At 44.4% G+C, this 22,166-nt stretch overlaps 1 protein-coding gene across 2 annotated transcripts in view; it reads left to right on the top strand.

Moving 5' to 3' along the window:
* Positions 1 to 296: 296 nt before the first annotated feature.
* LOC138582645 (catechol O-methyltransferase-like) overlaps positions 297 to 22,166 on the top strand; it is a 60,267-nt gene continuing 38,397 nt past the window's right edge. Inside the window, exons 1-3 of one of the 2 annotated variants that reach the window (XM_069654110.1) lie at positions 344 to 430; positions 16,276 to 16,417; positions 18,177 to 18,708. In XM_069654110.1, coding sequence (XP_069510211.1) covers positions 18,351 to 18,708 — 358 coding nt within the window. In that variant the 5' untranslated portion in view covers positions 344 to 430; positions 16,276 to 16,417; positions 18,177 to 18,350. Of the gene's footprint in view, positions 431 to 16,275; positions 16,418 to 18,176; positions 18,709 to 22,166 lie in introns of both variants that reach the window. The other variant, XM_069654109.1, reaches the window with a different exon arrangement.

The following is a 22,166-nucleotide window of genomic DNA, read 5'->3' as shown; positions in this document are numbered from 1 at the left end:
CCACTCCAAAGGGCTGTAGGTCACACCCCCAATTTCATGACCAAATCACCACCACCCCTCTTTCCCTTCCATTTTTTTTAGACTCATCAGGGTCCCTGCTTCTTTGTTTATTTGTAGTCTCTGGCAAACACAAAAACACAAAGCAGAGCGGCTAATAGATTGATAATCCATATGCCTAAATAATCGCAAACTATCGAGAGAAAAAAATAAACAGAATTTCCGTCCCATGCAATCTGTCAGACGTGTACCCTTCAAATATGGCTGCCTGTTTCCCTTTGGAGCGGCTCCTCTTTCTACTCCTTCGTTCTGATTCACTGGCAGCCAATGGGGACGAGGCAAATCTCTTTGAATGTTGAAGCGTGGGAAGACCTTCGCAACAACTGATTTGGATATGTTGCAGGCAGCCGAGAGAATGAGCTTCTTCAAATAAGTAAGAGTTTATCATTTACAATCGGCATTAACTGAAAGCGTGTGCGCTCATCAGGTTGTAGTCGGCGTGTTAACCGACTGCATTATCGGAGAGATCATTTTTCAAACCTCAGTATGTGATCCTCAGGCTGCGAAGTAGTTCGTTTTGTGTGCAACCCCACTGACCTTGAGCCAGATGTCGCTTTTCATGTATAATTTCTTGATTTTTTTATTTTCGATCTTATACCTGTGCATAGCTCTCAACCATTGTTGTCCCAAAGGCGGGGGGAAACGCCCGATTTTGTTTTTGGCCGGCGAGAGACCGAGCCCATTGAAGTGAACGGGCGTGCAGGGGGCTTTCAGTTATTTACAAGGCGGGCGACACCCGCCAAAAGCGTGCGAGTTGAGAGCGATGCCGTGACCACAACAAGTCGCAGAATGCAAAGAAGTGAAAAGTTAAGATTCGCTCAAGGCGGGGTTCATGGGCTCAACATGGCGCGGTTCATCGGCTCACGTATTGGTTAAACTTCACTTTTAGTATCAGTGGACCCAAAGAGGCATAACATGGAAGTAGAGGGCACAAATTCCATGCTTCATAGGAGCAAAAAGCGAGGCAGCCGCCTTTCATTCATTGGACAGCCCTGGACGCAATGTTGGTGGAAAAAGCCATAGGCTGCAATGGAAAGTGGTGTGTTTTCCTCACCAGCGTCAGCATGACGTCTAGGGCGGACACAATTCCCGGTGGAGTGTTGATCCTCCGCCTCTAGTTCTTTATTGAAACTCTGTGGTTAGACCAGAGCTGGGGCAAAACGACAGAGCCAGCCATTTTTCTCACCTACGAAATGCAATTATTAATTCCATCAATGCAAGTGGGACCATTCCCGGTGTATTTTCATACTTGCCAACATTCTGTGACCAAAGAGATGTAGGATTTTTCAAGTATGAAAAATAATTCCCATAACAATGACGTCACAGGAAAATACAAAACATACAAACAACACAACATGGAAAGATGTTAAAAATGTATAATTCTGAATGCGAACACCAAATTATCGACAGATGCTGTGTGATGGTATTACACTCTGCCACTTGCTTTCACTGCTGGTTCACCTACAGGTTGTACTGGCAAGAGTGCAGGAGAGAGGCAAGTAGCTGACCGGTCAGTGGATTGGCCTGAGCCCAATCAAAGTAATCACCTACTAGCCCACTGTACAGACAAATTAATACATTGCATGCTTTGTCATGGGCTGGTCTTAAGTAGTCTGCCTTAGAATCAAATAAATTACTTCCCACTGTAAAAAGCAGTAGCATCTGTCACTGAAATCTATAGGCGGTAGGGCTGCTTCAAAAGCAGTAGCCTACTGCCTAAATCTGTAAGGTTGGCAAGTATGCATTTTTGGTGATCAAAATGAATTCCGAAGTGAAAAAGTTAGTGTTCACACTAAAATCGAATAAAAGGACTTTTCCACAAATTCTTTCTCGGTTATCGGTCCATCTAGGATCTCAAAACGTAAATGTATATCTACTGTTTTAATCTTTTAAAAGTGACACCCCGAATGTTTCACCTTGGAGGCATGGCCATAATAATATGAAATGACTAAGGGTTTTTCTGTGATAGACTATGCTGGTGATCACAGGTAAGTTAGCAGGTATTTTATTCCTGCTCAGTTGTACATGTTTGTGTCCATCCACACACGAAGCCAGCTTCTATCCAACTGCCACTCACCGAACGCTCACTCAAACCAGCATTCCACCCACACATTACAATGCCCTACTGTTCTAGCAAACACATTACCTCCCACTCTTCTTCGTCACAGTACTTGCCTAATTGGGAGGTCCCGCCTCCGAAACAGGCCTGTCTCATATATTTTCTTCATATAACTCCTCCCCGCACCCAGTGCTCCAGTTAAATTTGTCCTGCCTCCAGCAGGGTCCTTTCCTCTCTTCTGGGTGTGAGGAACCAGGGAGCTCCGTGTACTGGGCCCCTGGAGGTACTGTTTGCGGGGCTTCGATGACCTGTGGGGGGTGCATGCTCCCGGCTTCCCTGTGGAGCTTGGGTGCCAGTTGAGAGGGAACCTTGCAGGGCATTGAAGCCCGGCAACGACCGCGTCACTGCCCCGGGTCTATTGGGACCGGGGGGGAGGGGGTACAGTAGGGGCTAGCTGCAGTTACCATGGAGCTTGTTTGGTAACAGTCTGCGATCTTTCCACAAATTCTGTTCTGCTTGTGCACGTAGACTCCCGGGGGTGTGGTTGGGGCCGCCTCAGCCTGCACAGGGCTGGCAGTTGCCAGGGGAATTCATTGGTTGGTCTCACTTATTGGTGCAGGTCCTCTGCCCCCAAGCCCCCCTCCTGCAGGTGTATTTCAAGATGGACCGCTGGTTTCAGTGTGTCCCTGGCTGTGTACTTTGTGGCTGTACTATGGGGAAGCATGCCAGAAAGCTGAGGCACCTTGTGGTGTCCCTGTCTTCATCTTCCTCTAACCATTCCAGTCGTCATTCTAGGAAGACTAAGTAGTCCAGGCATTTTTCCTTGACGAGAAAAGACTTTAAGAAATTGTTCCTTCAATCCAATTATGGGCCTAATCGCCGGCGATTGTCGTCCTCCTCCTGAAGCTTGTTAGGCAGAATTGCATGCAGTACCCTCTGGGACCACCACACACAATTGGAACTACAGGTGTAAGCCAAACTAACCTTTGGTATAAGTCTATGCCACACAGTTTTTGGTAGCGAGCTCAGCAGCCAGGCTTATCTCAAGAGTGAATGTGAGCAGTACAAGTAGTTACACAGAGGACTTCAATCACAGTGGTTCAAGTAAACACTTATACTCAAGGTTTCTTGGTAAAATTAATTTATTACACAATTATTTAGAAAACAATTCACTTGTACTCGATGGACCCCAGCTGGCCCATAGGACTGGGGGTTTCCGAACAGAACTTTAAGATGAGTAGCAGCACCCTTGAGATGGATGGGGATGCAGATTCATACTCTTGCACCAAATCAATAATGACAACTCAATAGTTTGGCAAAGGGAGTCCGTTTAATGACAAGTACAAAATACAGTTTAATGAATATCCACAATCGCTCTATCTTCCTTCTCGCCTCAACTCCACTGAACATTACTGAACATTTATACCAAAAACTCGTCATCACTGATGTGTAACTCTTAAAACTTCGCATGCAACTCGATTGGTTATCTGAAGATAACTTTAATATAGGTACTACATCTGTATATGGTAACGGGAAGAGGGAATTGGATAAACAGTGTTTGGTGGGGCATCTAAGCCCTTCCTTCAAAATGGCTACTGTAAACGTCATTTAAAAGTACGACATCTCATTGGTTCTACTAACTATAGGACCCTAGATTACATGGTCCGCTATGATTGGGTTGGCTTCAACCCCATTCCTACTTTTCCTCTTGCTTAGCAGCGTGCAGAATAGCCGGTCAGGTGCAGGGAGTTCGTCCGCACCCCAGCTTCCCTCCAATTATTGCTACAATCAGTCATCACTTCAGTGGTCATGTGTCAATTATTTCTTTGTGTTTGGCCTCGAGTCTGCTTCTTGGTCTAGGAAAGTTAAGGCGTCTGTGCATGGCAAAGGTCCATGCGTAGGTGTTTAATCCCTTCCTGCTCGTCTGGCCACGTGATTCCGACACTGTGGAATCGTCTTTTCTTTCATGCAATTTCGTGTATTTGATTTATTTCTGCCAGTCTGTCATCTGTGGTTTATCTTGACCTTTCTGAACAGGATACTCTTCTTTCTCTTAATTGTATCCACTGTTGGTCTATTTCAGATGATACGACCTTGACTTCTTGGCATGGTTATCCTTGTCTCCGTCTTTAATTCTCGATTTGTTTGCTGTGAAGCTCTCCTCTTTAGACCTTTAGTAACCTTTGGTTGATTCTGCTCTTGTGCGTACTGGAAGTATACTTTTAAAAGTACTTTCTTGAGGTAGATGTGTATAGGTGGCGCTTGCCGCAATCGATCTTACTAAGCATAAGCAAGCCTCACGATTTCTGTGCTTCTTGCGGTTACTTTGCCTATGTACAAGTTTAAACTAACTGAAGATCTTCATCGTGCATGTGGCATAATTTTCGGACATCTTGACATAAATTGTTTCACTTTAGGCTCAGGGTGTCGCTTATCCATGGTATTTCGTCTCGTTTGTCATCATTCTCAGGTCGCATATCTTCTATATGTCAGTCAGTCTAGGTTCTTATGACATCACCTTTCGTCTTTCTTCAGTATCTTTTGAGCTTCTTAAGGTATTGCATTCTGACAGCTGTTGTTCTGTCTCATTTGTCGATATTACTGTCCAGGTTTTCTTAGGTATCGGTACTTCAACAGGTGCTGTTATCCTGATAGGTACTGGACAGAGCCCAACATGCATCACATATTTCAGCGTAAACGTTCCTGGTACTTCAAAATGGCCGGTTGGAGTGTGAATCGAGCTTGACACCTCCTCTACACACTAGAAGACAAGTTAATATTATATACCAATATACTTCAATACAAAACGAACAGTTTGAGCTCCACTGAAATAGGAGCCAAATGGCAGTTCAGTTACTTAGAAGGGAGCAAAAAGGATAAGGTAAGTAGAATAGATCATATACTTGTTAGTGCAAATAGTTTCAGTTCACCAGAAGAGTTCAATTCAAGTCAATAGGCCAGGCCAAAGTCAATGGGCTAGTGTTCTGGATAGGAAAGAGCAGTTCTGGTATCAAACGGAGAAGTCTTTGCAAAAGTTCTCAGAAGTGGTTTAGGCGAAAAAGAATCATTTGTTGGGTCACAAGCTGATTAGGCCTGCGAGTTGGGAACGTTTCACAAACTTTCACAGCGAGAGTGGCGTTCTCAATCGGTCTGGCACAGTACCTTTAGTATGAAGAAACAAATGCAGCTGAAGTCGTTGGTTCCTGCAGATCTCGCTGTTCCTGAGCCTCAGTTGTGGGGACAAGAGGGAGGACATCGGGGGACTCCTACACTGCACGGGATCGTCAAAAAAGCAAACAAAATGGAGTCACTTCAGTTCGAGTAGCTGTTCTTCAAGCACACAAGCTGGTGTCACCACCCACCCCCCTCCCCACCGTTAATCCTAACCAGCTTCGAGTATGGTATCCAGGTGGTCCAACCAACTCCTTGAAGGGGCTTCTCTGTCGAGATGAACCTGGCAATTCGGACCTGCAGCAGGGCTTCACTGGGTAAACCAATGGTCCAGGAGTTGCAGCAGCCGTCCTCTTCCAGCTCGTCTTGGGTTCTTTCGTTCCAGTGGTCGACTCTGCTTTCCAGTCCAAGAGACTCACCTTTTAAACCGTTCTCTCTTTCATTCCAGCCTAACTGTCACTCACCCAGCAGGGTGGCCTTCCTTGCCGGACAGTCAGCCAGCCAATCGCGCCATAGTGCATTTGGGTCTCCTAGGAGAATAAGCACAGGGAGTTTCGGGCACCTCCCTCACTTCCTGCCCACCCCAGACGCCAGAGGCATACGAACAATGGGACCAAACCTGGTTTGGCACCGTAAAGACAAACACTAGAAGGACCTGTCCAAAAAGAAATGGCGAAAAAAGCCGCCCAGGACCCGTTTAAGCAAAGGGGGCTTAAGGCTCCATCTTGAACCCTGTGATTTTTAGCTACCGGTGTTCGCGGTAGGGAAAAATCGTGGTAGTTTGTTCTAAAACCACTGCCACCAGCCTTTTCTCTAGGAAAGGGTAGCATTTGACTGCTACATGAGTATTTAGACCCAGGTTATGCTATGTAACCCCTCCAGCACTCCATTGTAAGATGGTGTGTGCTGGGTCTAGGAATTTGGAAAGACTAGTAAAGTCAATTTCACTTTACATTCTCTGGGAAGCAGTAGTTTAGTTTATCCCAGTAAAGGTATTTAAACCTTTGGGAAATCTAAAAGATATCCCTGTGTCACTGCACTGAGGGTGCTGTGTAACGCACATGAAAAGATGCCTATGGATGTATCTAAAACTCCATAATCGAAGAACACAAGTGAAAAGCACACATAAAAATACATGAGTTGGAAAAGGATTGTCATGCCCCGATTTATGGCTAAACTGTAACCTCTTAAGGGGAGTGAGGTTGCTTTAGGACACGGTCGAGGTGGATGATATTCTCCTCGGTATAGTTGGTCGCTGCTCCATGTCAGCCGAGGAGGCAGCAGTGAGACCCGGTGGACCGGAGGGTGAACTCCAGTCTGAAGTTTTATGTAGGTGCTCATCTGGCCCTCAGGGCAAATGTCTTCGGTTCCTACACTGCGTACACAGTGAGTGGATTTAAGAAATTAGACGTGCAGTGGAAGGGGTTTTTGATTGTGCACCTCTACTGGCAGATATGCATGATGGGATCCGTGGATCAGCCATGGCCATGGGTACTGGCGTGTCAGCCCTGAGACATGTTCATTTGTGTGACTGGAAGACGGAAGGCTCTCAAAAGGTGCATGCCCTTACGCCTCGCTTTAAAGGTTCCAAACTCTTTGGTGACTCCCTTCGGGATAAGGTACATGAGGTGTTTAAGGTCGATAAACATGCAGGTAAACTGAGACAAAAAAACATCGTTGGTCAATGCCTGCCAGTCTTTTTCTGGTTCCTTCTTGCGGTCTTTTCGGAAGGCCGTGGTGGTCGTCGTTCTTCTTGGCTACGCCCGATTCAGAAGTCCTGATGGTGTGGTCGAGCCGGTGGGCGGTTGTCTCCAGTGAATATGGGTTCAGTGGTGCTCAGATTCTTGGGCTCTGGTCACTGTCTGAGAGGGTTATCGTGTGGAATTTCTGTCGACCCCTGTCCAGGCTTGTTTGGTACTAACTGCTGTTCCACGCTCTATGGGAAAGAAATTGGCGATGGCATTGGCTCTGTCAGATTTGTTGCTCCAGGAGGCTGTTATTTGTTACTCTTCACAAAGGGTCTGGGATTTAATTAATGGTGTCTCTGGTGCCCAAACCTGCGGTACGTTTCGTCTCATCCTGGATGTCAAGGCTCTGACTGTTTTGTCCGGAAGGAGCAGTTAAAAATGGACTTTGCAGAACATTCATCCGATGTTGCACTGAAGGGACTGGATGGGATCCTTGGATCTCCATCATGCCTATTACCATGTTTATCTCCTGCTTTGCCAAATTAAGTTTGCTGTGAGCACTCAGAATTTTCAGTTCAGAGTCTTCCCATTTGGGTTGCGATCTACCCCCACGGTATTCACCAAGCTGGTGGCTCCCCTGGTAGCACACTTCCAACTGTGGGGCATTCAGATTTTTCCCTACCTGGATGATTGGTTAATCAAGGCGTACCTCCGGTGGACGGTCCTGACACAGCTCCAGTTGGTTTGCCGGGTGTTGCGAGACTGGGGGTTTCTGTTAAACTGGCAGAAGTCCCACCTGGAGCCCTCCCAGGATCTGGTGTTCATCGCGGCTTAGATCTGTACCAGGTTGGGCAGGTGTTCCTGTCTCCGAAGAGGGTCCAGTGCCTACTGTCAGTCCTGGGCAGGGTGCTCCGGCAGCAGACGGTCTCGGCTCGCTTGCTGCTCATGCTGCAGGGGTACATGGCCTCTTGCGTGTTTCTAGTCCCATGTGCTTGTCTTCATTTGTGTCCCCTGGTGTCTTACCTGGTGGTTGCAGGTTCTAAATCTCTGAGCTGGGGTGGCCCTGGTTCAGCCCATAAAGACCATTCTTACTACAGATGCCAGCGGGCAGGGATGAGATGCCACGGGATCTTCATCGGTCCTCCAACTGGAAGGAGTTGTGTGCCATTCTCCGGACCCTGTTGGTTTTAAGACCTGGGGTTCAAGCTGTGGTGATTGGGCGGACAATACCACGGCTTTGGCCTATGTCAAGCGCCAGGGTGGGTCCGGCCGCTATTTGAATGCTCTGGCTGCTCAGGTTGGGGTCTTGGGGGAGAAACACCTGCTATCCCTCAGGGCCACTCATGTCAGAGGGGTGGACAGGCCGGACCGACTCAGCCGTCCTTTCCCCTCCTCAGTGGAATTAGTTCTGTCGGACCAGGTGTTTGCTGAGATCTGCAACAGATTTGGGCACCCAGTGCTGGATCTCTTTGTTTCTCAGGTAGTCCATCTCTTCTGCTCCCGTTTTCCGACCAGGGGGAGCATGGGGTGTGGATGCCCAGAATATTGCATGGCCTTGGGGTCTCTTATATGCTTTTCCTCCACTTCCCATCTTCCCCGGGTGGTTCAGCACATCAGGGACAGCGGGGCGACAGTGCTGTTGGTTGCTTCTTTATTGGCCTCTGCGCAGTTGGGTTCCCTTCCTTCTGGAACTTCAGTCCCAGGCTCCTTGGTTGATTCCGCTATGCCCTTGTCCGCTGCAGGCAGGTTTGAAGTTAAAGGTCAGGCAGATTGAATGGGCTGTTTGCCGATTGCACGGTCCCGGTAAGTGTCCCAGGATTTCTCGGGTGATTTGGGGGACTCTATCCTTAAGGCTCCGAGGCCTTCATTTCTGAAAGCCTATGGGAGACATTGGAATCATTTTCAGGCTTGGTGTGGTCAGTCTGGAACCCCTCCTCCACCAAACCTCTTCCAGTGTGGGTTGCCGGCAGTTCTCCAGTTTTCCAGGAGGGTTCTCATGAAGGCATGGCTGTCTCCAATCCTTGCTCCCAATGGGCCCCCATCAAAGTGCTCTTGGGGGGGGTTCTGATGGCTGCCTGGAAGGGGAGGTCTTGGTGGGTACGTTTCTATGGGGTGTCTTCTGTCGTGTGCCTATAAGGGCCTGACCCCCCTGTGATCGTCTTGTCGGGCCCTTCAAGGGCCACCCTTTGTGCCCCTGTCTGAGACTGATCTCAAGCACCTCACATTGAAGACTGCTTTCCTCATTGCGATAACGTCTTCCCGTAGGTTGGGGGAAATCAGGGCTTTGTTGCATCAGACCCCCTTTTTGAGAGTTCTTCCTGACTTGTTTTGAGATGTGATCCTAAGTTTTTGCCCAAGGTCATGTCGAGGTTTCACATATCGCAGGATCTGGTAATTAGTGTTTTTTAAGGATCAGCAGATGCCGGAGGAGGTGGCCTGTTATTCCATTGATGTGCAGCGATCAGTTCTGGAGTACTTGGCTCAGACTGCCCTGTTTCGGCAGTGTAGCCCCTTGGTTACTTTTGGCGCTGGATGTGCTGGGCGGAAGGCATCTATGGTTTCCATTAGCCGGTGGATACATGCAGTCATTTCAATGGCTTATGTGGCTTCTGGTTTGCCCGTACCCGGCCATGTTCAGGATCGTTCTGCCAGGGCTATGACTTGTTTCTGGGCTGATGCACAAGGTCTTTCCTTGCAGGAAATTTGTCTGGCTGCTACCTGGGCTGGTCACAGGATACCAGTACCTTTACCAACCACTATCGTTTGAATGCCTCCCACTCCACTGATGGGTCTTTTGGGGTTGGAGTTTTGTCTGTTGGAATGTAAGTTCGGGGTCATTAACATTGTGCTTTGTGTTACTGCACTTCTGTCTCTGCATGTCTCTTTGGGACCTCCATGTTGCTGCTCTGGTATTCCTCATGAGGTAAATACTGGGAGGAGGAGGTAATGCTATGATTACTTATCGGTAATCTTCACTACTCCTAGTCTTAACTCTTCCTTGTCACAGTACTGGACGACCCTCCTCTCCCTCCCTGCGGGGAGAGTCCCATGCTGTGGCTTGTTTATAATGAACAGGAGTACTGGGTGTGGGGAGGAGTTATATGAAGAAAAAAAACAAGAGTCCTTTATGGGAAGCGGGTCTCCTTATTAGGAAAGTACTGTGACGAGGAAGAGTAGGGCTGTGAATAATGAAGATTACCAGAACATTATCAGAACATTACTACATAATTCAATCACATTTTTATAGGTACATCTCTGGTTTCTCTAGCTTCTAAGAACCTTTTTCTTTTACCCGGGCATGGCTAAGTGAGAATTACAAAGGTGAGGACTAATGCCTGCTACAGGAGTAAATATTCATAGGCCTCTTAGCCGAGTGTGGTCTACGTCGGTGAGGTTTGAGGGTGAACTTGGACAGGTGAATGATGCCAGGACAGCACCCATCGTAATTTTGTATTCACGCTCATCAATAACCTAAACCCACTCATATACCCTACTGAGCATGAAATGTTCAGGCACTCCAGCCACATGCTCTCATGCACAAACAAATGGACTCCTTTTAAGCCATGAACCACCCTCAACCTTCGCGACTCACACCACCAGTCCCTGCAACACACGACTTCTGCCACTTATCACAGCACTCGTCGACCACTCACCACGATGCTCACTTGTGGCCTTTCACTGATAGCCACCTCTCACCACTAAGGAAGCCACTCAATCGCAACACCCCTCACCATTTTCCACTTGCTCCATCTTTCTTTTTTAGACACCAATCCCCAAACATTGTATAGCACTCAGTTGCTCACCGCCTAGGTGTGTGCTGTATAAGCCAAATGCAATTACCCGCTCATGGTTAGTCATTCACAATCATCCATTTACACCATCTGCCCTCTACACGAGTGGTATTAAAACCTTTTCATACCGAGACCAACCCCCCAGTAAAAAAAATATTGTATTTGCCCACCCCCAGGGTGCCCAAAGGATATCCAGGGGGTGCCCGGGGTCTTTAAAATATAAGCTGATTGCCTACTGCTTGTATTTTCTATTCAGCCATCTTAATTCCTTTTTAAAGAATGTCAGTCCCTGCCCTCCCCCGGGCATCCTTTACCCCCTGAGGGTTGGGGGGGGGGGGTAGCCCCACAGTTTGAAGACCACTGCTCTACACTAATCGGCAGTCGCTTGTTGCTCCTTGCTCTCAACAGTCATTTTACCATACACTTTCAATCAGTCATTTCACTGCTTCACCCTGGGCCACTCGTTTCAAGGGCAGTCTTCGGACAGTCTCTGGTAGAAACTAAACAGTGATTGGATGATGGATTTGGGAGAAGGTGGCATACAACCTATATGTATACTCAGTAGCTCACCCATCAGAATGTATCAAAGACACCAAACCTCGCTCAATGTGTGTTCTCAATTTTTTCAAGAACTCTGACGCAACCCTAAAAGAGGTGTAAAATATTGCATATCTTGGAAAATGCAGAAAAGCGTGATACATCCAAATACATGCCAACATGCCCAATTCAAATCCCGATGTGCTTGTCCAATCCTCAACTCGTCCTGGTTTTATAATGGGAAAAGCAGAACAGTAAGACCCAGAATTCGGGGAAAAATATAGACGACACGAGCATCAGCTAAATGGAATGTTCTCTCTACCCATGATTCTGTTAGCTCGGCCGTTGTGTTCTGTTATATATAGTTCAGGATCTAGCCTTTGATGGTCTTCCTTAATATCTGTGTATGCATGGACTTCAACTTTTTCCTATTTTTGGATGTGCAATATCTGCACCATCAAGTAGCATGCAATTCATGCTCGTGCTTCTGCACAGCAATCACGTGGATAGTGCACCCTGAGGACACAGCCCAGCCACTCCCACCTCCAGCCCTCTGGGGCGTGGCAAATGGGATTCTTGTCTTCTGCAAACACTTTCAATATGACTTCACAATTTGCTTTTTATCCCAATACCCATACCCAACTAGAGAATGTTGAAGCTAGATGAACTAAAACTTAAATCTTAATTCACACTGTATTTAGGTGCAGACAATGTAATCGAGACTTTCTATCAGGCAGTGACCCAAGACATTCATGCATATATGGACAAAAGTGGTTCTAAGAGAAACGGGCGTTTTTCCAATCTCAAAAAGGGAAGACAGATTAGCCAACGGCAATACTATTCTCATCTGAGAGAAGCGGATAAAGGGGGCAATGTTGTAATTATAAATACACAAGATTATATCGACATGTCCACTAAACATCTATCAACTCCAAATTGCCATAGAACTCTCCAGTCCAATCCCACCAAGAACATTGTAAAGGATTTGTTGGCAATGATTAGCAACTGTCCCACCTTGGGTTATCTGACAGATGGTGAAAAGAAGTACTTGTGCATCACTGAGCCAACCATTCCCACCATCTACTTTTTGCCTAAAATCCATAAACCTTTTGACAAACTTCCTGAAGTACGACCCATTGTGAGTGCGATTGGCTGGGCAACTGAGGGAATCTCTAAATATCTGGATAATGCCCTTAAGAAGTATGTATTAATGATGCCATCATATCTTAGACACTACGCATGTGTTAGAAATTCTATCAAAGGTTCAATTGCAGGAAAAAAAATCTTGTTTTTTGTAGACATGACGGCACTACACTCGCATCAAACATGACCTTGCAATTACTACACTGGACTATACATTTCGTAACAAATCGGCTTCACATAACACATGTAGAAATATTGAAGATATTTCTTAAATACACTCTGAGCAACAATGTCTTGTTCAATGTTAAGTACTACACCCAGACCAAGGGAGTAGCCATGGGTGCCAAATATGCCCCATCGCTTGCAAACTTGCTCATGGCACACTTCCATTACAAATAGCAATCAATTTCATAACATTGTCCTTTGGAAATGCTATATTGATGATGTTTTAATGATCTTGTCTGTTACCCGGGAAGAGTACGACACATTTGTGATATACATCAATGACAATTAGTTTGGCATAAACTTTACAGGATATTGTGATGATAAACAAAGAACTTTCTAGACCTTTAATATCTTTATCGCCGATGGTAAAATTAATACTGAGACTTTTCGCAATTCAACCAATGCTAACTCAACTCTACATTCAACTAGTTGCCATTGAAAATCTACCATACACAACATACTTTGGGGGGGGGATTTTTCAGGGTTGTGACTGCAGCAAAGATGACTTTCTTTTGGAATGTGATTTACTGGTTGATAGATTCAGCCAAAGGGGATGCACCAGAGAAAATATTAAGACTAGTATGTGTAAATAAAAATCGGTTGATAGAGCAACCACTTTACTTCCATATATTAAAGCAACTAAGGCGACCCAAACCATAGATGTTATTACTACATTTTCCCGAGATTCTTATTGTTTATATAAACTTCAGAGACCTAGGAATGTCCTACTTTTGGATAAGGATATCAGACCTTTCATTGCAGACAAGCCCGCATTTCTTTTGACAAAAGAACAAACAATCGGGGCCAGAGTAAGCCTGTCATTTGTCCAATCTGCCAAAGACATACCAGATAGAGGTATCACATGGCTCAACCAAACAACCGGTTTTCATAAATGTGGCAACTGCTCAATGTGCAGGTACGCACACAGACACTACTGAATTTACAGACCACATTGGTCAGAAACTCTTGATCAGACTTTATTAATTGCCGCACCATATATGTTGTGTATGCTGTGCTATGTGTATGTGGTAAGATTTATGTTGGTTCTACAATCAGACAATTATGTGTCAGGGAGCATATGGCAAGCCTAAGCAGTCAAGACTCTAAACTGCTGCTTGCAGTACATTGGCAAACTACACACCAAACAAGTAATAAAGATAACCTATGTTTTATCGTTTTGATTAGAGCTAAGAAGGGTAAAAGGGCTAGCAACATCCAACTAAAATTAAGGCAAATGGAAGCCAAGTGCATAGCTTTTGCGATGCACTCTGCTCGGTTTAAATACAGATCATGAGATGTATGTTTTCTTATCAATTGGTTCTTCTTGATATATTTTTCCACAAATAGGCCGATATGGCACAATTCTCTGTAATGATTCCACCTGCCAACTTGAACATTGTAACCTTATGTACTTACTTGACCAATTGTCTTTAGTTTGTTCTAACAAGGTTATTAGTGAGGGAAGTAATCATAACAGTAACAACTGCAAACCATTGTGTGTAACAGTAACTATTTGAACTGTATAGTGTGCTCTGAACTGCGCTTTGTGACAACCACTGAGTGCGGCTACATTATGGCGCCTGTAACAATGCATTTTCATGCAAAACCTCATTTGCTTAAGCTATACATTTTAAACCAATTAGGAGACTTGTATTCAAATGTCCCTCCCATATCTTCTACATTTAACTGCCTTAAGGATATTAACAATCCTTGTAGAGCAGCCAATTATACTCTTAACCACATGCCAATTTGGGGCTAACTACGAATTATTTTAAATGCAAATTTTAAAGGAGGTTAATTTGTTAATTTACCTCTGGTGTGCAGTCATTTTTTCGAGAAAAAAAAACAAACAAAAAAAAATGTCGACTGTCGAAAAATAAATGTAAAAAAAAAAAGTTGAATTCCTTTTTTTTAATTATATATTTATTTTGGGGTCCGGGAATAAAAAGAAAATGGGTAAAATAAAAAAAATAAAGTGGGGTTGGGGGGGGGGGGAACACCCCCATTTCGATTAAAAAACGTCATTAAAAAAATCCAAATTTTTCATTTCGAAAAAATGACTATGAACCTTTACCTCTATAGCTCAACCATATATTCTAATTTCCATAGTACATGAACAATCTTTGTTAGCATTTTGCGCAATCATGGTATGTACGAAGTGATGGTCATTTGCCGACTCTCCCGTTCGTAGACGCTGCTTATTTTCACCATCTAATGTTGACAAAAAATATTGCACGGTCACCAGTGCATGCAGAGACATGCAGCTTCTCCAGACATGCGCACGCTGTGTGTGACACACGTTACAGCAAGGAATGTGGAACGTAGCGTCACACACAGTACCTTTACAACTCGTAATCAAGCTCCGAATTCATTGGCACGTGTTACTTATATACGTGCGCACATGGATCAAACCCTAATGAGACGGTGTTCGGATTTACAACATTATCATTTTGGCATGAGGTTTATGTTTTTGGCCAGCAGGTTTTTACTCTTTGAATTTAAATTATTTTCTGGATCACACCAGGACATATCCTAAGACATTCACATCCTTGTACCACTAAGGGACGCTACTGAAGTACAATGGTGAGTGCTTGGAACCCTTAGAACCACAATGTGTACCTCCGTATAATTAGTGTTAGCTGTGTATAACAGAATAGCATTACTATTGGCTTACAGAACCTTCATTAAGTTGGGAGTATTTCACCCTCTGAGAATCCATTGTGGTGAACATTTCACAGTAAACCATTTTCAATTCATTTTAGACGCCTGGTGAGCTATTAGTCCTCCATGCAATTTCATATATATTGACTCAATTGCCATGTGACCTATCTCTTCTGAACAGTGAATGATTAGAATAACTGGCTTGCCATAAACTGCATCCGCAGGGCTATCGCATTGCGCCTTCACTGCACACTAATCCAATTTGTCTTCTAATTATTGATAATTAAGCTACATGAATTTACAAGCCTATGTACTTTTTCTTGTTCTGTTCTTCCTCCCACCCCCAATGCAACAAATATCATTTATACAAACTATGGGGTATGTAATTTTTTTTTCCTTCCAATGATCTATTGTTTCATTGTAATGTATTATTCCTTTGTTGGGAACTTTTCTTCAATTTACTTTTATTACTTGTATCCCACGGTATACAAATAACTGTTTATTTTGCTTGTAATTGTGTGATTTTGACAGCTTTGAAAACGACGCATGTTGAAACACTTGTCAGTTGACATCCTTTTGTTAATAGGCATTCTACAATTCGAATATCAACTGCATTTGAACCTTTGATTAGGAATTCAACTATTAATCTAGATGTATTCATAACGTGGGTAGAGCGCGTCATGCTAGTCATACATTAGCTCAACTGTACACATTTCAGGTGCCTATGGGTGTGCCTACGTTCTGACTTGGGCGACGCAGCTTTACCCAAGCCAAAGATTTAGTGGATTTGGCGCACACACTATATGGTCCTTTGCCCATACTTCCGTACAGTGTACCATACCCAACTATATCCACTTTATCTGTGGTTTATTGTCGATGATCCCTGTCGATGATGGTCTACCCCCACCCCCCCATTTACCTTTTTAATGTGTTCCGACCCTAGGAAGAAGAGAATCTCTCTCCAGTTAAACACATGTTGACATTTTTTGGGTGGTTCCGATTACATGAAGGCATTAACCGTCGCAAGTCGGTTGGAGGAGGGGACGGTTTTGTGCTGTCAGTAAAAAAAAAATCCGACTTTAACGGTAAGAGTTGAGAAAATTAACATGAACTGCTTACAATTTACGTGCAGTGTAATGAAAAGTGAAACCATCAATTTGAACACATTCTCTAATGCAAGTCTGAAGATTGTAATGTATTATAGAAATATTTGCTACTTAGTGGACTTGTTCAGGCCATTGGGTGACTCAGGCTGTGGCAAGTGTTTCACAGTTTCTAGAACGAGTACTAGAAGTTTCGTGTTGCTGCATCATTTAATGGTGATTGTGCGAATGTCCTTGTGTTCCATTAGTCTTTTCAGGATGTCTGTCTAATGTACATACAGTAGTCCACAGGGACATATGACCGCGTACACTAGGTATTCATTCAAACATGTATCACAATCTATCCAAGGGATTGATTTTCCTGGATTATGATGTCAAAGGTGATCACCGGAACATCCTTTCAGCAAATGCTCGAAAGACGAGGCTGCGTTTTGGAGGTCTCATACAAGATAATGATGTGTTATTTATATAGCACCTTAATCCAAAGCGCTTTACAGATCGTGAACCTGCAATATTGTTTTTATATCGGCTAGCATCAAACCGTTGAAAAGATTATTTGTTTGTATGCAAATGTTTTCTTACACTCGGGACTACTTTGCTGTATAGGACAGTTCTTGTTGATGGTAGGTGTTCCTTGCCTCCTGGATGACTCGGGTGCCTGGAAGCTGACCCTCGAGCAAGAGCAGTAATACGCAATAAAAAGTCTGCTTTATTACAGATATTTGGGATGATAGTTTTTCTATTGAAATGAGTGTCTGTGGATATAAAAGAGAACAATTATAAACACTGGATTGCTAAACACACCGAGCTGATATCGCACAGCTATATTTGCGTAGCACTAGTTGCACTGGAGGAATCACAAGTAGCAGTTTGTGGCAAGCTAACCAGGCTCTTTTCGACTATATCCAGGAACTAAATGGCTCCCAGAAATGTTGATCAGACGGCCAACCATTACTGAGGTTAAACATGTAATTCACATCGTTGGAGATGCAGCTCTCGAAGTAATTTATCTAGTCTGGTCGAATTGCATTGCACAAATACTCCTGCTTTGGGAAGATTACATTTGTATCCTGGTATTTTGAAAATATTCTTATTATATCCGATAACCAATTTCCGAGTACCACATGTTACATTCCGTTTTAATCTGGGCAAGTAGGCACTCAAGATAGGTCTTATGTAGCAAGCTGGGGTAACAATTGCAAGCCACTTGCCGGCTCCATTCTAAACATACACACAGCACACCATTGCTTACTCGCCAAAGTCAATTATCACCGGCGAGTGCACATTTTGAGCCCTGTAGCAAGAGTTCTAATGGGCATCCTTGATGAGTCCCTGCCTAACTGTAAATCTTTCAGACCGAATACCCTTAACGTGAACTCTGGTACTCTCTTCCCAATCAAAAGAAAATTGCATTTCTTGCAATAGTTGTAGTGTTCTGTTCCAGTCGGTCAGTCATTCTATTCACTGTGAGTTTTTCAATGCTTTCCACTATTCTAACGGTGAGCAAGTTCTTATGAATTCAATTGATTTGTGCAGTCATTAAAACAATAATCCAGAAACTTTTCTTCCAGCCCTGACTTTTGAATGTTCAGTGCTCAGTCTGGGGTCTAAGTGGTTTTATTGTGTGGTTTTACTGTGTTTAAGCTGTAAACGTTTGCCAAGGGACGTCTTTATGAAATAATGTCTTTGAGCACAAGGAACCTCTTTCTGACGTGTTTTTAATTTCTTCCTTGAATTGCAGGCATCGGGTGAAGTTATGTAAATGGCTAGAGGGCCACCAGCGAGTGAAGTTTGACAAAGAGGCATCTCTGAAGAGAATCTGTACCAAGAGGGCGAAGTGTTTTGACCAGACATCAAGTTTTATTCGTTTTGGCTTCTCTCGTTTCATCTGGGTCACCTTGGGCCTGCTGTCTGTATGTGGCTCCAACAGATCACCCTCCCAAGGGCATTGCTCCTGCTCTGTACCGCTCTGGGGGTCTTCCGCTATCGGCGCCGACTGCTCAGGCTATGCAGAAGCCTAGTACGGTGGAATTGGACAAGCTCCGGGCCGGATCCTCCAAGCGGGGATCCTCCAAGCGGGGATCCTCCAAGCAGGGATTCTCCAAGCAGGGATCATCCCAGCGGGGAGCAGCTCCTCTGCCGCTTTGTGATGAACAACTCTGTGCATGGTCAGTCCAAGAGCATTTTGGAGTCCTTCGACCAATGGCTGCAGGAGCCAGGGCATGGACAGGAGGGTGCCCGTGTCCGCAGGAATCATCTGGGGCCTGAGAAAGGTACTATGCCATTGGTGGGCTTGTGAGTTGATGGTAATACACAGGCAAGCACATCTTGAGATTTCAAAATGCTAGGAGGCCAATAGTATTTCATGATATTGGGATGGGGGAGTGACCAAGTAATGTTAACAATAAAATCAGCGGTTGGAATTCATGAAGCAGGAGCTGGAAGTAGGTCCTCAGTTTCAGGATTTTCGTCTGACAAAGAGTTACTCATCGTGACCCAAGATTAAAGTCCATTCACGCGGAGTGCCTACGTTTTAGAACTTGCTTAAATTGCTTTCATTTTTGTTTCTTACATTCTTACTTTTGTTTCTACATTTTTTCTATCTGTTCGTCATTCTTGCTGCTAACTCTCATTAAGTCTTTACCCAATTGTGCAACTAAGTCATTCGTCTTCCACTGCGCCCATTTACTGGATAAATCTGTTCCTGCAACCACACTTATCTCTGCTGTCACCTTTTTCTGTGATGTGGCCTCGCTCAATTATGTAACACATGTACTCCAAATGTGATGCAACTATACAATTGTGTGCAGCACATATGACAATTCATGCTTTACACGTCTTCTAGAGGTTTACTACTTGCTACCACTTATCTTTTTTTTAAATTCCTAAACAAATGGTTAATGACACACCAGGAGATTCTAGTTCGTCCATGATCAGTGCCTGCTCCAGTGGGGAGCTCCACTATTGTAGCCACTGTGTACCGCTGGGATATAGAAATGCGTTCTGGCTTTACTGAACTGCAAGGACACGGGTGTGGCAGGGATGGGCTATGGGCTCCTTATTTGGTATCGGCCACCGTCCAGACTGGCACTGGCCCAGTTGATTAGGATTAGCTAGAGTCCAATATGCTTGATGTACATGGCGTTGAATTACTTGACTGTTGGGGGTCAAGTGTATCAGTATGTTTTGGATGCAAATGGTCAACAGTCTTTTAGTGAATGTGAAACCTTGAAGTATTTAAAATTGAGACCTCTATGAAATCATTTATCAGGGATTTCAGCTAGAGATTGCTAGAAGGCAACATCCTGGGCATTTTGATTAAGATGCATGGTGATGTCATCTTTGGTAGGCCCTGGTGAGTCATTAACAATTCCAGGGAGTGCAGAGTTCAGTGGAAGATAATGTATTTGTCTGTGTTTCAGCTCATTTTCTAAGATTACTGTGACTGGTCTAATCAAAAATGTGTCATTCAATAGGTTTTGAATCTATCTAGGGTGCGGGTCATGACCGCCTAACGCTGTAAAGGAATTGCAGTTTGTAGTTGAGTGCTAAGCCGCAGACCTTTTTCTACCAGGGTTGTGCCCAGGTCCTCAATATGCAACACTTCCATCAGGTTGCAAAACTGGCATGGGCCACTAGCCTTTGACTAATGATAATTGACTCTTGGTGAGTAAGAAATGTTGTGCTGTCTGTATGTGTAGAATTGAGGTGGCCAAACTAAAACCAAAAAAGATGGAAGGTTTCGAATGAATCTGAACCACTGGCATTGCTCTGGGCAACCTTCAACACTGCTGTTTTTTAGCCCGTCTGTGCCATTGCAAAAGGTGTCCAGCCATATGCAAATCTGTCCAGTTCTGCCACAAATGGGATCAGCCCTGCCCGAACTGCTAGGCCAGGTCCCCTCTGCACGGATACACAAGTAACCCAGACATGTTTCGTCCTTGTTGGGCCACCTCACTGAGTTGCAGCTTGGTTCCCTACGGCGGACCGAGCAAGGGACCCACGTCTGGGCATACCCTCTCTTACATAGGCAGGCAAACTGAAACCAAAAAGTGATGGGTGGAAGGTTTTGAATTAATTTGAACCACTCACATTGCTCTGGGCAATCTCCGACACCGTTTTGAGCCTTTCTGTGCCATTGCAAAAGGGGCCCAGCCATATGCAAATCAGTCCAGTTCTGCCACAAATGGCCAGGTACCCTCTGCACGGCCACTTTTAAAGCCGTGTGCATCACTCACTGTGCCCTCCACAAGACAGACCCTGAATTCCTTCAACACAAACTTACCTACCACCAACCCAATAGACATGTGAGATCGGGCTCCGCGCTCCTCCTTGTGGTTCCCTTCCTTCAAATCCACCAGAATAGGGACAATCCTTCTCCGTCCTGGCTCCCACACTCTGGGGCTCTATTCTGTTAGGACAGTTTTTCGGACATCCCACTAAGGGCTAAGTAAAACCATTCAACTGAGTCCGTTCAAGGCTCCACTCTTAGTATAAGGCCAAACAACCTGAGTTCAGGTTAGCGTAGACAGAGCAGCCAGGCTTATCTTAGGATGGAGATAGTGCTGTAGAATCATTACAAATTGTAATAAAAATGGTCCAAAGAATCACTGAAACACCATGTATTGTAGAAATAAATGGTTTATTTAAATACATGTAGAGCGAGATACATCTTGGGGGAAATTGGTACCATCACATTCTATATAACCACAATTATAAAAACACACTATATTTGAAGGTGCGCAGACCAAAGCATATAACCTAATTTGGAACACCTAACTGTAGTTCTAGGGTAGTAAAAACCAATAGTTACTTTTAGATTCCTTTCAGTAATACGAGGATAGTAGACCCCATCAGTTGTACTGTGACGCTCAGCAAGGAATCGCACGGTAATATCAACTGGACAATATACTTTTCTGATCTAGTGACACACAGATTCTAGGAACAGTACAAACCTATAACTCTGATTCAAAGTTATTCTAGGGGAGTTGGACCTTGGGGTGTAATATTTAATTACAGTTGCTTTTCTGTTCAGACTAAGGGAAGCAATAACTCTAACTTATTTTAGGATAACACAGTTCTACTCAAGGTATGTAAAACCTATACACTTTTTACAGGAGCTATAAACAACTTAAAGGCGGATGTAAACCTAAGACTCTTTTTGTGCCGGTCTAAAACAGACCAGGGAACGCAAAACCCAGTGTTAAACTTTATGAATGACTCAAAGTTATTTTAAGTAGGTAAAATCTAATTCAGATTTATGCTGGACACGCTAACAGCAAGTCTGGGGAAGCAAGACCCAGTTGGGAATCTTGCACACTAATTTTCTGAAAGAAATAGTTAAGTGAAGCCAACAGGATTACTTTTGGTCGAAGAGGCACAACCAAATCACAGGTGAGTAATAACCTTATCTACTTTTCTGAATGGCAAAACATTTCTAATGTTAGTAACTTTTGTAACTGTTCACCCTCAGTGTTAGTTACCAACCAACTCTTTTACAAGTAAGTATGTATTCTCGTTTCCAGGCAAAAGGCCCAATCCTTTAAAAGTCTGTCCCTTATTCTTGGAGCATGAGTTCTCAGTGCAGAAGGGGGTCACTATGGTGTATGTCCAACAGGTAGTGTCAGGATAGGTTCTTCTAAGGAAGACTGTTAGAACAGGTGGGTATTTTACTTTAGCATTAGTTGAGGGTCCAGGGCCTTCACAGAAGACACCATAGGAGGATTCCAGC

This window comes from Ambystoma mexicanum, chromosome 3q, assembly GCF_040938575.1.
Source record: "Ambystoma mexicanum isolate Mex_15411 chromosome 3q, UKY_AmexF1_1, whole genome shotgun sequence".
Lineage (NCBI taxonomy): Eukaryota > Metazoa > Chordata > Amphibia > Caudata > Ambystomatidae > Ambystoma > Ambystoma mexicanum.
This window is presented reverse-complemented; position numbering and strand designations above follow the sequence as displayed.